The sequence below is a fragment of the Oncorhynchus clarkii genome, chromosome 5, assembly GCF_045791955.1.
Source record: "Oncorhynchus clarkii lewisi isolate Uvic-CL-2024 chromosome 5, UVic_Ocla_1.0, whole genome shotgun sequence".
Taxonomy (NCBI): Eukaryota; Metazoa; Chordata; class Actinopteri; order Salmoniformes; family Salmonidae; genus Oncorhynchus; species Oncorhynchus clarkii.
In genome coordinates, this window is record NC_092151.1 from 68,096,725 (window position 1) to 68,113,902 (window position 17,178).

Sequence of the window (17,178 nt, forward strand, 5' to 3'; positions counted from 1 at the left end):
TGCATGAGGTACGTCGTGTGCCTGTCAGTGTGCCTGTATGGGTGCGTGTGCACATGTGTGTGTGCCTTTGTGCGGTTGCAGAGGGCAGAGGACTGTGAGCAGGGACTTGACCAGTGTTTGGGTATGAGCAGCAGGCACAGATCCAGCCCCAGACAGCTGAGACAGTGGTGCCCCTCCAGTTCTGCTTCAGCTCAATGGGCATATTGAGAGACCGACTCCCCTGGTCACCCTACCCCACCCTCTACCACTCCTGCAGCTGTTGGTAGGGTCTGTCCAGGCAAGTGGCAGCTGAACCAGCCACCTCTGCACCCTCCCAATCCCTGTGCAGGACCACATGTGAATCCTTTCACGGTGCCCTGTCAGAATACATAGCTTAACCCAACACATGACCAGGCCTCAGTCAGTGTAAAACAGTTAGCTAGTTATGAGTATTACAAGGAGACACCACTGAAACCATCTAAAACACAAGCAGTATTATGCACTACTGCCTGCTGGCCTGGGAATATCTTTAGCCACAGAGCAAAACAAAGCAACATCATGGCTATAAATACCTCCTGAATGATCACAGCTTTCAGATAGAGAGCTGGAGGAAATGTTAACAATAAGCTGAGACAATGTCACGGATGAGAGGCACACAACACAAGACAAATCCTGTCGCAGCCGGGCCAAACAGCCAGAGAATTAATGTGGGATGAACACAGACAGACAGGCCTTTGGTTAGAGGAACAGTGGATCAGAACAGACAGACAGGCCTTTGGTTAGAGGAACAGTGGATCAGAACAGACAGACATGCTTTTAGCTGAACAGACATGGACTGCAGAGGACAGTGCCACTTCAACTCCACTCTGAAGAGGGCAGTTGTACAGACAGAGATCCCCATGCAGCAGTCTAGTGGAGAGGCTGAGTGGCTGAGGAGAGGCAGAGTTGGCAGTAGCCATCTGTTGTTGTTAACGAGGACACATAAATGACCCATTCACATCAAATCACAACAGTGGGGAGTCGATCTCTGGGTGATGGTTTGATTAGGAAAAGTGGATTGTCATCCTTAATTGATTACCTCCAGGCAAAGTGAGCATTAGTATCAACTTGACAAGTCTTCCATGCAACCTGATTTCAACACAGCAGGGGCTAATAATATTCTTCCAGAGTTGAGTTACATCGTTCAACAGCACTGCTGGGGTAAGCATTTAGAACAATAAACACAACCCAAAAAAACAGAGACAATTCTAAATCACGAAACCTTCCTTAAAAACACAGATCACCCAACTATTGAATTAGGCCAACACATTTAGGAAACACACTCACAATTACCATAATTGATTCCCAACTTTTCCTAATCAGGGGGATTAAAATGAACAGCTGAAGTTGGATCCAGACAGATTTGAGGGGCTTTAGAAGTGGTGATGGTTGTACAAACCATAATGGAAGAGGACAGCACCAGAGCCCTTTAGGTCTGGCCAGCGCCTTAGCTGTGCTAGTAATAAGCCTTACGAGCAGGACCCCCCCCCCTACTCATCTACATCCTATTCCCATAAATGTCAGTGAGCAAATAATGAGACACCGGGGTGTTGGGAAACGCCATGTACCATTCATCTATAGCCTGTGCTCCACTAGGCATACAGCAATTACAGACTGGACAGTGTAAATCAGTCACCCCATCGCCTGCCCACCATGGCCCTTTAATTGGTTAATGTGAAGTAAGTGCGTCCCTCCAGGCTCACTCACAACACAGTAAGTATTGGTCTATATAACTCTCTGCAGTGGACTAGAGGAAGGCCATCCACAATGCCTCACATTCTGCCTTTAATCTTCCTCTTCAGGATGCACATAGTGAGGCTGAAAAATATTCCATCCATGTTCATGTTGATGTTTGTGTGAGCAAAACCAAAATACAACACCACACTATTATTGTCTCAATTAACTCCTGCAAAACGCTAAGTTACAGTACACGGTATTGTTAGTTTGGAACAACGAAAAGTGATGAGTGGAAAATTAAGTCACTTGAAAGTCATGGCATTTGGCATGCCTCCATAGATGTGCCTGCTCGTTCTGTTTACTACAAACATTTCAAGAGAACCTCTATTTTGTAACATGTGTGCAGCTCATTGGTTCACTCAGTTTGTACTACCTGAAGTACTTGTTCTTCCTGGTCTGGCAGTAGTCTACCGTTGTGTTGTGCTGGGCTGGGGTCTGTGACACAGCAGAAGGGTGGAGGTATGATTGGCATCATCCACCATAAGGATACGATCCAGCAGATCCCAGGAGAGGCTCAGACAGGCAGAATGATAGGAGGGTCTTTCCCAATCGGATGGGGTGATATTGTAACTAACTAATCACCACTCAGCAGCATCACTCAGGAGAAGAGTCCCTGTTCCTGAGAATCTATTCTAGACACAGTGTTTACTGGATCACTGTTTCTGAGAACCTGTCCCAGTCAGTGTTTCCCCCACCAGGGCCAAAGGCAGACCCTCCCAGCCACTCTCCCATTGACACAACAAAGACCTGGGTGGAATGCCAGAACAGAACACCATGAGTGATGCTCACTTTACATCCTCCTCTTCATCTCAGAGAACAAATGACAGGTTTGAAGCCAGAGATGCTCCTACCTTCTCCCTTATGGTACCGAGTCCCCACCTGCCTTTAAAACAATAACATGCTTAGCCACAGGCTCTTTCAAGAGTAAACGTGTAAAGTACTCTAAGAGGTTGTGTGGTGGGGTATGAAAGCAGGAGAAACCTAAGAGCATTGATTAATATGAAACTACCAGATTCCTGTAGAGAAGATGACTAACCCTGGCTAACCCAACCTAGCCAGGATCCAGGTGATGACACAGGTTCAAGCGGTGGGAAGTATTTAATAACATGAGTCTGAGCTTTCTGGTTTTAGGGGGCTTTCAAACCGAATTGGTTGCGTTTTGCTGCAGGTGAGAACGCAGTCCGGACCAAACACAGGAAAAGAACCAGTAGCGCAGTATTATTGGTTGTTTGACAGAGAACATTTAATTAAATGCAGCATCAATATGGGTAAATCCATTTGAATTCAATAACTGCATTCCCTTTGATTTAAAAGAAAACTTTCCTTAAATGTTTGCCCATGGAAGAAGTGGTCAGAAAGTGACTTTTTGGAGCTGAATGCCAAAACATTCAGGAGATAAAAGTGCTCAAAGTTGACCCATTTGGCATACCCCAACATACCATGAGACATCTATGTCTTAATCACTGGAAAAGATAAATGGTGGAGTTGGATATCATTTTAAAGCTATTTGATAACACACACACACACACTTGAAGTCGGAAGTTTACATACATTAGTTTGGTAAATCCGACCACAAGTCTATTCTCCCGATTCCTGCGTACAAGCAAAAATTAAAGCAGGAAGCACCAGTGACTCGGTCTATAAAAAAAGTGGTCAGATGAAGCAGATGTTAAACTACAGGACTGTTTTGCTAGCACAGACTGGAACATGTTCCGGGATTCCTCCAATGGCATTGAGGAGTACACCACACCAGTAACTGGCTTTATCAATAAGTGCATCGAGGACGTCGTCCCCACAGTGACTGTACGTACATACCCCAACCCGAAGCCACGGATTACAGGCAACATTCGCACTGAGCTAAAGTGTAGAGCTGCCGCTTTCAAGGTGCGGGTATCTAACACAGAAGCTTACAAAAAATCCTGCTATGCCCTGCAACGAACCATCACTAAGGCAAAGCGTCAATACAGGGCTAAGATTGAATTGTACTACACCGGCTCCGACGCTCGTCTTGTGGCATGCAAACTATTACAGACTAAAGGGAAGCACAGCCGCAAGCTGTCCAGTGACACGAGCCTATCAGACGAGCTAAATCACTTCTATGCTCACTTCGAGGCAAGCAACACTGAGGCATGCATGAGAGCATCAGCTGTTCCGGACGACTGTGTGATCACGCTCTTCGTAGCCGACGTGAGTAAGACCTTTAAACAGGTCAACATACACAAGGCTGCGGGGTCAGACGGATTACCAGGATGTGTGCTCCGGGCATGTGCTGACCAACTGGCAGGAGTCTTCACTTACATTTTCAACATGTCCCTGTCAGCCTGTAATACCAACATGTTTCAAGCAGACCACCATAGTCCTTGTGCCCAAGAACACAAAGGCGAACTGCCTAAATGACTACAGACCCGTAGCACTCACTTCCGTAGCCATGAAGTGCCTTGAAAGGTTGGTAATGGCTCACATCAACACCATTATCCCAGAAACCCTAGACCCACTCCAATTTTCATATCGCCCAAACAGATCCACAGATGACGCAATCTTTATTGCATTCCACATTGCCCTATCCCAACTGGACAAAAGGAACATTTATGTGAGAATGCTATTCATTGACTACAGCTCAGCGTTCAACACCATAGTACCCTCAAAGCTAAGCTAAGGATCCTGGGACTAAACACCTCCCTCTGCAACTGGATCCTGGAGGGTAGGTAGCAACACATCTCCCACGTTGATCCTCAAAACTGCAGCTCCCCAGGGGTGTGTGCTCAGTCCTCTGTTCACCCACGACTGCATGGCCAGGAACAACTCCAACACCATCATTAAGTTTGTAGACGGCACAACAGTGGTAGGCCTGATCACCGACAACCACGAGACAGCCTATAGGGAGGAGTTCAGAGACCTGGCCGGGTGGTGCCAGAATAACAACATATCCCTCAACGTAACCAAGACAAAGGAGATGATTGTGGACTACAGGAAAAGGAGGACCGAGCACGACCCCATTCTCATCGACGGGGCTGTAGTGGAGCAGGTTGAGAGCTTCAAGTTCCTTGGTGTCCACATCAACAACAAACTAGAATGGTCCAAACATACCAAGATAGTCGTGAAGAGGGCACGACAAAGCCTATTCCCCCTAAGGAAACTAAAAAGATTTGGCATGGGTCCTGATATCCTCAAAAGGTTCTACAGCTGCAACATCGAGAGCATCCTGACCGGTTGCATCACTGCCTGGTACGGCAATTGCGCTGCCTCTGACTGCAAGGCACTACAGAATAGAGGTCGACGGATTATGATTTTTCAACGCAGATACCGATACAGATTATTGGAGGACCAAAAAAGCCGATACCGATTAAATCGGACGATTTAAAACTTAAAAAAAAAATTTTTTTTGTAATAATGACAATTACAACAATACTGAATGAACACTTATTTTAACTTAATATAATACATCAATAAAATCAATTTAGCCTCAAGTAAATAATGAAACGTGTTCAATTTGGTTTAAATAATGCAAAAACAAAGTGTTGGAGAAGAACGTAAAAGTGCAATATGTGCTATGTAAGAAAGCTAACGTTAACGTTCCTTGCTCAGAACATGAGAACATATGAAAGCTGGTGGTTCCTTTTAACATGAGTCTTCAATATTCCCAGGTAAGAAGTTTTAGGTTGTAGTTATTATAGGAATTATAGGACTATTTCTCTCTATACCATTTGTATTTCATTAACCTTTGACTATTGGATGTTCTTATAGGCACTTTAGTATTGCCAGTGTAACAGTATAGCTTCCGTCCCTCTCCTAGCTCCTCCCTGGGCTCGAACCAGCAACCCAACGACAACAGCCACCACATCGAAGCAGCATTACCCATGCAGAGCAAGGGAAACAACCAACCCAAGGCTCAGAGCGAGTAGCGTGCGCTAACTAGCCAGCCATACTCCACTTTAATGTTTTATTCCTCTATTATGGGGAGTCCCACCACGCTCTTTCTGGTATAAATAGCCAGAAAATGGGCTTCTTGTACAATGATCAGAGTCATATTTTACATGAAGTTTTCAGTGTCAGGAAGAAAGTTAATTCATAATAACACATTCAGAAATGTGTTTGGGGGCCTCCCGGGTGGCGCAGTGGTTAAGGGTGCTGTAATGCAGCGCCAGCTGTGCCATCAGAGTCCCTGGGTTCGCGCCCAGGCTCTGTCGTAACCGTCCGCGACCGGGAGGTCCGTGGGGCGACGCACAATTGGCCTAGCGTCGTCCGGGTTAGGGAGGGATTGGTCGGTAGGGATCTCCTTGTCTCATCGCGCACCAGCGACTCCTGTGGCGGGCCGGGCGCAGTGCGCGCTAGCCAAGGTTGCCAGGTGCACGGTGTAGCCTCCGACACATTGGTGCGGCTGGCTTCCGGGTTGGATGAGCGCTGTGTTAAGAAGCAGTATGGCTGGTTGGTTGTGTATCGGAGGACGCATGACATCACCTTTGTCTCTCCCGAGCCCGTACGGGAGTTGTAGCAATGAGACAAGATAGTAGCTACTACAACAATTGGATACCACGAAATTGGGGAGAAAAAGGGGTAAAATTTTTAAAAAAAAGAAAAAAAAGAAATGTGTTTGGTTGCATTTTCTGTATGACTTATCGGTCTCATCTCGGGAGTTGATAGGCTTGAAGTCATAAACAGTGCAATGCTTGACGCACAGCAAAGAGCTGCTGGCAAAATGCACGAAAGTGCTGTTTGAATGAATGTTTACGCGCCTGCTTCTGCCTACCACCGCTCAGTCAGATACTTGTATGCTCAGTCAGATTATACGCAACGCAGGACACGCTAGATAATATCTAGTAATATCATCAACCATGTGTAGTTAACTAGTGATTATGATTGATTGTTTTTTATAAGAAAAGTTTAATGCTAGCTAGCAACTTACCTTGGCGTACTACATTTGCGTGACAGGCAGTCTCCTTGTGGAGTGCAACGAGAGAGAGGCAAGTCGTTATTGCGTTGGACTAGTTAACTGTAAAGTTGCAAGATTGGTTCCCCCGAGCTGACAAGGTGAAAATCTGTCGTTCTGCCCCTGAACGAGGCAGTTAACCCACCGTTTCTAGGCCGTCATTGAAAATAAGAATGTGTTCTTAACTAGTTAAATAAAGATTAAATAAAAGGTGTAAAAAAATAAATAATAATAATAAATAAAAATCGGCGCCCAAAAAATACCGATTTCCGATTGGTATGAAATCTTGAAATCGGCCCTAATTAATCGGCCATTCCGATTAAATCGGTCAACCTCTACTACAGAGGGTAATGCGAACGGCCAAGTACGTCACTGGGGCTAAGCTGCCTGCCATCCAGGACCTTGACACCTGGCGGTGTCAGAGGAAGGCCCTAAAAATTGTCAAAGACCACAGCCACCCCAGTCATAGACTGTTCTCTCTACTACCGCATGGCAAGCGGTACCGGAGTGCCAAGTCTAGGACAAAAAGGTTTCTCAACAGTTTTTACCCCCAAGCCATAAGACTCCTGAACAGGTAATCAAATGGCTACCCGGACTATTGTCATTGTGTGCACCCCCCTATTTTTACGCTGCTGCTACTCTCTGTTTATCATTCCTGCAGTCACTTTAACTATACATTCATGTACATACTACCTCAATTGTGCCCGACCAACCAGTACTCACGCACATTGGCTAACCGGGCTATCTGGAATGAGTCCCGCCACCCACCAACCCCTCTTTTACGCTACTGCTACTCTCTGTTCATCATATATGCATAGTCACTTTAACCATATCTACATGTACATACTACCTCAATCAGCCTGACTAACCGGTGTCTGTATGTAGCCTCGCTACTTTCATACCCTCGCTACTGTATATAGCCTGTCTTTTTACTGTTGTTTTATTTCTTTACTTACCTATTGTTCACCTAACACCTTTTTTGCACTATTGGTTAGAGCCTGTAAGTAAGCATTTCACTGTAAGGTCTACTACACCTGTTGTATTCGTCACACTTGACAAATAAACTTTGATTTGATTCATTAAAACTCGTTTTTCAACCACTCCACAAATTTCTTGTTAACAAACTATAGTTTTGGCAAGTCGGTTAGGACATCTACGTTGTGCATGACACAAGTAATTTTTACAACAATTGTTACCAGACAGATGATTTCACTTATTATTCACTGTATCACAATTCCAGTGGTTTACATACACTAAGTTGACTGTGCCTTTAAGCAGCTTGGAAAATTCCAGAAAATGATGTTATGGCTTTAGAAGCTCCTGGTAGGCTAATTGACATCATTTGAGTCAATTGGAGGTGTACCTGTGGATGGATTTCAAGGCCTACCTTCCAACTCAGTGCCTCTTTGCTTGACATCATGGGAAAATCAAAAGAAAATCAGCCAAGACCTCAGAAAGAAAATTGTAGAACTCCACAAGTCTGGTTCATCCTTGGGACCAATTTCAAAATTCCTGAAAGTACCACGTTCATCTGTACAAACAATAGTACGCAAGTATAAACACCATGGGAACACGCAGCCGTCATACCGCTGAGGAAGGAGATGCATTCTGTGTCAGAGATGAACGTACTTTGGTGCGAAAAGTGCAAATCAATCCCTGAACAATAGCAAAGGACCTTGTGAAGATGCTGGAGGAAACAGGTACAAAAGTATCTATATCCACAGTAAAACGAGTCCTATATCGACATAACCTGAAAGACCCCTCAGCAAGGAAGAAGCCACTTCTCCAAAACCTAAAAAAAAAAAAAGCCAGACTACAGTTTGCAACTGCACATGGGGACAAAGATCACACTTTTTGGAGAAATGATGAAACAAAGATAGAATTGTTTGGCCATAATGACGACCGTTATGTTTGGAGGAAAAGGGGGGGGGGGGCAAAGAACATCGTCCCAATTGTGAAGCACGGGTGGCAGCATCATGTTGTGGGGTGGAAGTTGTGCACTTCACAAAATAGATGGCTTCATGGAGGGAGAAAAATGATGTGGATATATTGAAGCAACATCTCAAGACATCAGTCAGGAAGTTAAAGCTTGGACGCAAATGGGTCTTCTGGGACAATGACCTCAAGCATACTTTCAAAGTTGTGGCAAAATGGCTTAAGGACAACAAAGTCAAGGTATTGGAGGGGCCATCACAAAGCCCTGACCTAAATCCTATAGAAAATTTGTGGGCATAACTGAAAACGCGTGTGTGAGCAAGGAGGCCTACAAACCTGACTCAGTTACACCAGCTCTGTCAGGAGGAATGGGCCAAAATTGGGAAGCGGGAAGCTTGTGGAAGGCTACCTGAAACGTTTGACCCAAGTTCAACAATTTAAAGGCAATGCTACCAAATTCCAATTGAGTATACAGTGGGGCAAAAAATTATTTAGTCAGCCACAAATTGTGCAAGTTCTCCCACTTAAAAAGATGAGAGGCCTGTCATTTTCATCATATGTACACTTCAAATATGACAGACAAAACGAGGGGAAAAAAATCCAGAAAATCACATTGTAGGATTTTTAATGATTGTATTTGCAAATTATGGTGGAAAATAAGTATTTGGTCAAATGTTTTTGTTAAATCTCAATACTTTGTTATATACCCTTTGTTGGCAATGACAGAGGTCAAACGTTTTCTGTAAGTCTTCACAAGGTTTTCACACACTATTGCTGGTATTTTGGCCCATTCCTCCATGCAGATCTCCTCTAGAGCAGTGATATTTTGGGGCTGTTGCTGGCCAATACGGACTTTCAACTCAAACTGTGTTTGGGATCATTGTCATGCTGAAAGGCCCAGCCACGTTTCATCTTCAATGCCCTTGCTGATGGAAGGAGGTTTTCACTCAAAATCTCACGATACATGGCCCCATTCACTCTACACGGATCAGTCATCCTGGTCCCTTTGCAGAAAAACAGCCCCAAAGCATGATGTTTCCACCCCCATGCTTCACAGTAGGTATGGTGTTTTTGGATGCAACTCAGCATTCTTTGTCCTCCAAACACGACGAGTTGAGTTTTTACCATAAAGTTATATTTTGGTTTCATCTGACCATATGACATTCTCCCAATCTTCTTCTGGATCATCCAAATGCTATCTAGCAAACTTCAGACTGGCCTGGACATGTACTGGCTTAAGCAGGGGGACACGTCTGGCACTGCAGGATTTGAGTCCCTGGCGGCGTAGTGTGTTACTGATGGTAGGCTTTGTTACTTTGGTCCCAGCTCTCTGCAAGTCACTCACTAGGTCCCCCGGTGTGGTTCTGGGATTTTTGCTCACCGTTCTTGTGATCATTTTGACCCCACGGGGTGAGATCTTGCGTGGAGCCCCAGATCGAGGGAGATTATCAGTGGTCTTGTATGTCTTCCATTTCCTAATAATTGCTCCCACAGTTGATTTCTTCAAACCAAGCTGCTTACCTATTGCAGATTCAGTCTTCCCAGCCTGGTGCAGGTCTACAATTTTGTTTCTGGTGTCCTTTGACAGCTCTTTGGTCTTGGCCATAGTGGAGTTTGGAGTGTGACTGTTTGAGGTTGTGGACAGGTGTCTTTTATACTGATAACAAGTTCAAACAGGTGCCATTAATACAGGTAACGAGTGGAGGACAGAGGAGCCTCTTAAAGAAGAAGTTACAGGTTGAAGTGTACCTATGATGGAAAATACAGGCCTCTCATCTTTTTAAGTAGGAGAACTTGCACAATTGGTGGCTAACTAAATAATTTTCTGCCCCGCTGTATGTTTTCTCGCTTTGTTTACTATGGTGCTATGCTCAGATAATAGCATAGTTTGCTTTCGCCAAAAAGCCTTTTTGAAATCTGACATGTTGGCTGGATTCACAACACGTGTAGCTTTAATTTGGTATCTTACATGTGTAATTTCATTTTAAGTTAGATTTTTATAGTAATTTATTTGAATTTGGCTCTCTGCATTTTCTCTGGCTTTTGGCCCCACATTTCCCAGAGAGGTTAATTAATGACCGTTCCACGGGTGCGTGTTCATTAATTGTTTATGGTTCATTGAACAAACATCGAAAACAGTGTTTAAACCCTTAAAGAAGATCTGTGACGTTATATTTGGATTTTTACAAATTACCTTTGAAAGACAGGATCCTGAAAAAGGGCCGTTTCTTTTTTTGCTGAGTTTACATAGACACAGTATGTGGACACCCCTTCAAATTAATGGATTCGGGTATTTCTACCACAGCCGTTTCTGACAGGTGTATAAAATCAAGCAATCATAGACAAAAATGAAAATGGCCTTATTGAAGAGCTCAGTGACTTTCAACGTGGCACCGTCATAGGATGCCACCTTTCCAACAAGTCAGTTCGTCAAATTTCTGCCCTGTGCTGTTATTGTGAAGTGGAAACGTCTAGGAGCAACAAAGGCTCAGCCGCGAAGTGGTAGGCCACACAAGCTCACAGAACGGGACCGCCTAGTGCTGAAGCTTGTAGAAGTCGTCTATCCTTGGTTGCAACACTCACTACTGAGTTCCAAACTGCCACTGGAAGCAACGTCAGCACAATAACTGTTCGTCGGGAGCTTCATAAAATGGGGTTCCCTGGCCGAACAGCCACACACAAGTCTAAGATCACCAGTCGCAAGGCCAAGCATCGGCTGGAGTAGTGTAAAGATCGCCGCCATTGGACTCTGGAGCAGTGGAAACGCATTCTCTGGAGTGATTAATCACGCTTCACCATCTGGCAGTCCGAGAGATGAATCTGGGTTTGGCGGCTGCCAGGAGAATGCTACTTGCCCCAATGCGTAGTGCCAACAGTAAAGTTTGGTGGAGGAGGAAAAAATGATGGTCTGGGGTTGTTGTTCATGGTTTGGGCTAGGCCCCTTAGTTACAGTGAAGGGAAATCTTAACACTACAGCATACAATGACATTCTAGACTATTCTGTGGTTCCAACTTGTTGGCAACTGTTTAGGGAAGGCCCTTTCCCGTTTCAGCGTGACAACGCCCCCGTACACAAAGCGAGGTCCATACAGAAATGGTTTGTCGAGATCGGTGTGGACGAACTTGACTGGCCTGCACAGAGCCCTGACCTCAACCCCATCTAACACCCTTGGGATGAATTGGCACGCCGACTGCGAGCCAGGCCTAATCGCTCAACATCAGTGCCCGACCTCACCAATGCTAGCGGCTGAATGGAAGCAGGTACCCGCAGCAATGTTCCAACATCTAGTGGAAAGCCTTCCCAGAAGAGTAGTGGATGTTATAGAAGCAAAAGGCGGGACCAACTCCATATAAATGCCCATGATTTTGGAAAGAGATGTTCGACAAGCACGTGGTCCACATTCACATGACCAAAAGTATCTTTAAAAAATAATCTATAAAAATGACGACACTCAACCTTAACATCAATTATAAAAAGATGTGTAAACTCTGATTTGTTTTACATTGTTGTAGCAGACCATTGGTTGAGACACATGCTCTTGAATACAGAGTGGGCTTCATTTCAATCATAGGTCCATTCTATGAATTCTATTTCTATTACTTCAGACCAGAGTAACTTAGCTGGTACGCCATGAAAATGTACATTGAAAGTACATTTTTAATTCTATACTGAACAAAATTATAAAAACGCAACATGTAGTGTTGGTTCTGTTTCATGAGCTGAAATAAAAGATGACTGAATTTTTCCATATGCACAAAAAGCGTCTCTAAAATTGTGCGCAAAAATGTGTTTACATCCCTGTTAGTGAATATTCCTCCTTCACCAAGATAATCCATCCACCTGCCAGGTGTGGCATATCAAGAAGCTGATTAAACAGCATGATCATTACACAGGTACACCTTGTGCTGGGGACAATAAAAGGCCACTCGAAAATATGCAGTTGTGCCACACAACACCACATGTCTCAAGTTGAGGGAGCGTGCAATAGGCATGCTGATTACAGGAATGTCCACTAGAGCGGTTGCCAGAAAATGGAATGTTCATTTCTCTACCATAAACCGCCTCAAACGTAATTTCAGAGAATTTGGCACTATGTTCAACCGGCCTCACAACCGCAAACGATGTGTAAACATGCCAGCGTACTGCCTCCACATCCAGCTTCTTCACCTGTGGGATTGTCTCAGACCAGCCACCCGGACAGCTGATGAAACTGAGGAGTATTTATGTCTGTAATAAAACCATTTTCTGGGGAAAAACGCATTCGGATTGGCTGGGCCTGGCTCCCCTGCCAGTCATGTGAAATCTGTAGATTTGGGCCTAATGAATTGATATCAATTGACTGATTTCCTTATAGGAACTATAACTCAGTAAAAATTGCTGAAATAGTTCCATATTGCATTTATATTTTTTGTTCATTATAATTAGTACCATAAAGATGGACGCCGGTCCACCCACCATCGAATATCAACTTAATGGTCATGTCTATTCTATTATTATACCTTTATTTCAAGGAACACAGACTGAGATCAAGGTCTCTTTTACAGCTGGGCCCTGCGTATACATGTTTACACAGAGTTTAGGTACAATGATTAAGAAACTACACAAGACAAACAAAACGATCACAGATAACACAAAAGAATACAGCAACAGATGACATTTACACACAGGTTATTCCCCTAACAGCACAAGAACTTTCATTACCCCAAACAGTTACAAGCAATACAAATATTTATATGATTTCAATAAGTTTCCTTTGGAGGGTTGATGGTTATTTCAGAACAGGTATTCCCATTCAACTCAACATTCTCTGATTTGTGGACCTCTTTTTGTGGTACCATTTGAAAGTTGAAATTTCAACTTTAGTAGAATTTTCAGCCAAAACATGACACCCACCCTGTATTCAAGAGCATGTTGTTTCTCAACCGATGGCGGGCACAACACAAAAACCCCAGGATGTAAAGAAAGGTCTAAGCAACAACATATGCAAATATGAAAAACATTGAGGTTCATGTGTTTTTAGAGAATTGACATAAGGTTCAAATATTTGAATTGTTATAAACATTATAAAATAGTTTGACACACTTGTTCGTAAGCTTTTAAATGATATCAAATCTCAACCATTGATATTTTCCAGTAATGAAGATGTTTCATGGTATGGTGGGGTACGCAAAATAGGTAAACTTTCTCTCTTAGATGTCTTGGCATTCAGGTCCAAAGAGTAACTTTCTGTTCACTTCAACAATGGGCAAATATTTATGGAAGGTTTTGTTCAAATCAAAAGGGGTGCTGTCAAAAAGTGATTGAATTCATATGGATTTAACCGTATAGCAGCGCATTTATGAGAGCATCCGATGCAGACTAGGGGTACGGGGGCTATAGGCCACTGAATATTGGCTATTCACTTCACAGTTAGAGCGGCTATTGCACGGTTTCCTCCCACATGTTGTTGAAAAAGAAATATGACGATTGTGACACACAAGTAGCGTTTCATGATAATGGTAGATGATTTAGCATGAGCATTTTTGTCCAATAAACAAATTACTTGTGTGGACACCTGGTTTTGTTGAGGAGTTTTAGTTCGTTTGACATTTGGCAATGTGAAAGCAACTGGACCACTGTGTGGAGAGACACGAGTGCCTTCTGTGTGGTGTAGAGACATAAGCCTAGAGATGATTACATCAGTTACGAAGCAAAATGGTATACATACGTTGCATCACAGTCCAGCCAAGGTGAGATGATAGGATCAGCCTGACAGGATCAAGTGGGACTCGGAGCAAAAGTCCTAAGGCAGAAAATATAAAATCTCATTTCAATTGACCCCATGATATTATGGAAATTGTAAGGCAGTATACAGCAGCAGCTGGCCTTTCATTAGCCATGTTAAATTTTTCCATAGTTCGGCTACGCTAGATTAAAAAAACCATTCAAAAGTTTGGGGTCACTTAGGGGTCCTTATTTTTTAAAGAAAAGCAATTTTTTTATCCATTAAAATAACATCAAATTGATCAGAAATACAGTGTAGACATTGTCAATGTCGTAAATGACTATTGTAGCTGGAAATGGCTGATTTTTAATGGAATATCTACATAGGCGTACAGAGGCCCATTATTAGCAACCGTCACTCCTGTGTTCCAATGGCACATTGTGTTAGCTAATCCAAGTTTATCATTTTTAAAGGCTAATTGAGCATTAGAAAAACCTTTTGCAATTATATTAGCACAGCTGTAAACTGTTGTGCTGATTAAAGTAGCAATAAAACTGGCCTTCTTTAGACTAGTTGAGTATCTGGCGCATCAGCATTTGTGGTTTCGATTGCAGGCTCAAAATGGCCAGAAACAAAGAACTTTCTTCTGAAACTCAGTCTATTCTTGTTCTGAGAAATGAAGGCAATTCCATGTGTGAAATTGCTAAGAAATGGAAGATCTTGTACAACGTCTTGTACTACTCCCTTCACAGAACAGCTCAAACTGGCTCTAACCAGAATAGAAAGAGGAGTGGGAGGCCCCGATGCACAACTGAGCAAGAGGAAAAGTATATTTGAGTGTCTAGTTTGAGAAACAGACACCTCACAAGTCCTCAACTGGCAGCTTCATTAAATAGCACCCGCAAAACACCAGTCTCAACGTCAACAGTGAAGAGGCGACTCCAGGATGCTGGCCTTCAGGCAGAGTAGCAAGGAAAAAGCCACATCTCAGACTGGCCAATAAAAAGAAAAGATTAAGATGAGCAGAACAGACACTGGACAGAGGAACTCTGCTTAGAAGGCCAGGTTGCCATATCGAATCCCCGAGCTGACAAAGTAAAAATATGTTGTTCTGGCCCTGAACAAGGCAGTTAACCCACTGTTCCTAGGCCATCATTGTAAATAAGAATGTGTTCTTAACTGACTTGCCTAGTTAAATAAAAAGGTAAAAAAATAATAATAATACAAAATAAAAAAATTGTCCTCTTGCCCAGTTGTGCCTCCCACTCTTTCTATTCTGATTAGAGCCAGTTTGCACTGTTCTGTGAAGGGAGTAGTACAAAGCGTTGTACGAGATCTTCAGTTTCTTGGCAATTTCTCGCATGGAATAGCCTTCATTTCTCAGAACAAGAATAGACTGATGAGTTTCAGAAGAAAGTTCTTTGTTTCTGGCCATTTGAGCCTGTAATTGAACCCACAAATTCTGATGCTTCAGATACTCAACTAGTCTAAAGAAGGCCAGTTTTATTGCTTCTTTAATCCGAACAACAGTTTTCAGCTGTGCTAACATAATTGCAAAAGGGTTTTCTAATGATCAGTCAGTCTTTTAAAATGAGAAACTTGGATTAGCTAACACAACGTACCATTGGAACACAGGAGTGATGGTTGCTGATAAAGGGCCTCTGCACGCTTATGTAGATATTCCATAAAAATACAAATCTGGCGTTTCCAGCTACAATAGTAATTTACAACATTAACAATGTCTACACTGTATTTCTGATCAATTTGATGTTAAATTAAATGGACCATTTTTTGCTTTTCTTTCAAAAACAAGGATATTTCTAAGTGACCCAAACTTTTGAACGGCAGTGTATATATGTTTTATTGTCACACACTGGATAGGTGCAGTGAAATGTGTTGTTTTACAGGGTCAGCCATAGTAGTACAGCGTCCCTGGATGCAAAATAGGGTTAAATGCCCTGCTCAAGGGCACAGATTTTATTTCTTTACCTTGTCGACTCGGGTATTCAAACTGCTGAAATGAATTTGAACATTCAGGCCTGGCTGAAGAGGATTACACTGACTTCAGTGGGTCTATTCATGTTCCTGTGATAATACACTGAGCTTGACGACATTACTTTCCCATTGCTTCCATATGCAGGGCTTGGCCACCCAAATAGCCCTGCACAAGGCACCGTATCAAAGGCTTCCGATAGCACCCAGGTTAGCCACTCGCTTCATTCTCTTTGAAATGGGGCAAATTATCCCAGTCTATTGAAAGAGAAATTGGCCCTCTCTGTGGCTGAGCTTCTTGGTCTCACCCCCACTGCTCAACACAAGAGAGCATGGAGGCGGCCCTGGCAGCACCACATTAAAGGCCAGATTAAGGCCGACTCTGGTGTGTGATTAAACAGGAGAGGAAGAAGAGGGAGGACTGAGAGGATTATCCCGGGTATAAGCAGTGCTCAATTTCAACTCCACTAAGATGACACAGAGAGGCAGACAGGGAATGAAGATGAAGGATTTGAGCTGAGCTTTGGGCACAGAGAGAACCAAGTAGTCTGGAATGAGAGTGATAGTGGATAGAGACTCAGTCCCGCTGAGGGAATAGGGTCCAAGCCAGGAGCTTGGATCTCTGGATAAGCACTGATAGAGCAGTCAGACACAACCCAGGCCAAGTGCTGGCACCCAGTCAACACTGAACTGGTTTTGCGTTTCAAATCAGACATCTTCACTAAGCAGCCCAATAGACCAGTCTCCCACTTGGAAAACCCAACAGCAGCATGACATACTGTATCTGGACCTATATGATTTAGGTCAGCAATTCTCAACTGGTGAGTCAAGACTTAAATTTGGTTCACGGTAGTTTAAGTGGGT

The 17,178-nt window shown here is 43.5% G+C and overlaps 1 protein-coding gene across 2 annotated transcripts in view; it reads right to left on the reverse strand.

Annotated features, from left to right (window-relative positions):
* The window catches only part of LOC139409273 (tyrosine-protein kinase ABL2-like), a 41,292-nt gene that overhangs the window by 19,820 nt on the left and 4,294 nt on the right, over positions 1–17,178 (reverse strand). Inside the window, exon 2 of one of the 2 annotated variants that reach the window (XM_071154178.1) lies at positions 14,326–14,400. The exons of the other annotated variant lie outside the window; for it this stretch is intronic. Coding sequence (XP_071010279.1) covers positions 14,326–14,400 — 75 coding nt within the window. The remainder of the gene's footprint in view (positions 1–14,325; positions 14,401–17,178) is intronic. 2 annotated transcript variants of the gene reach the window in all.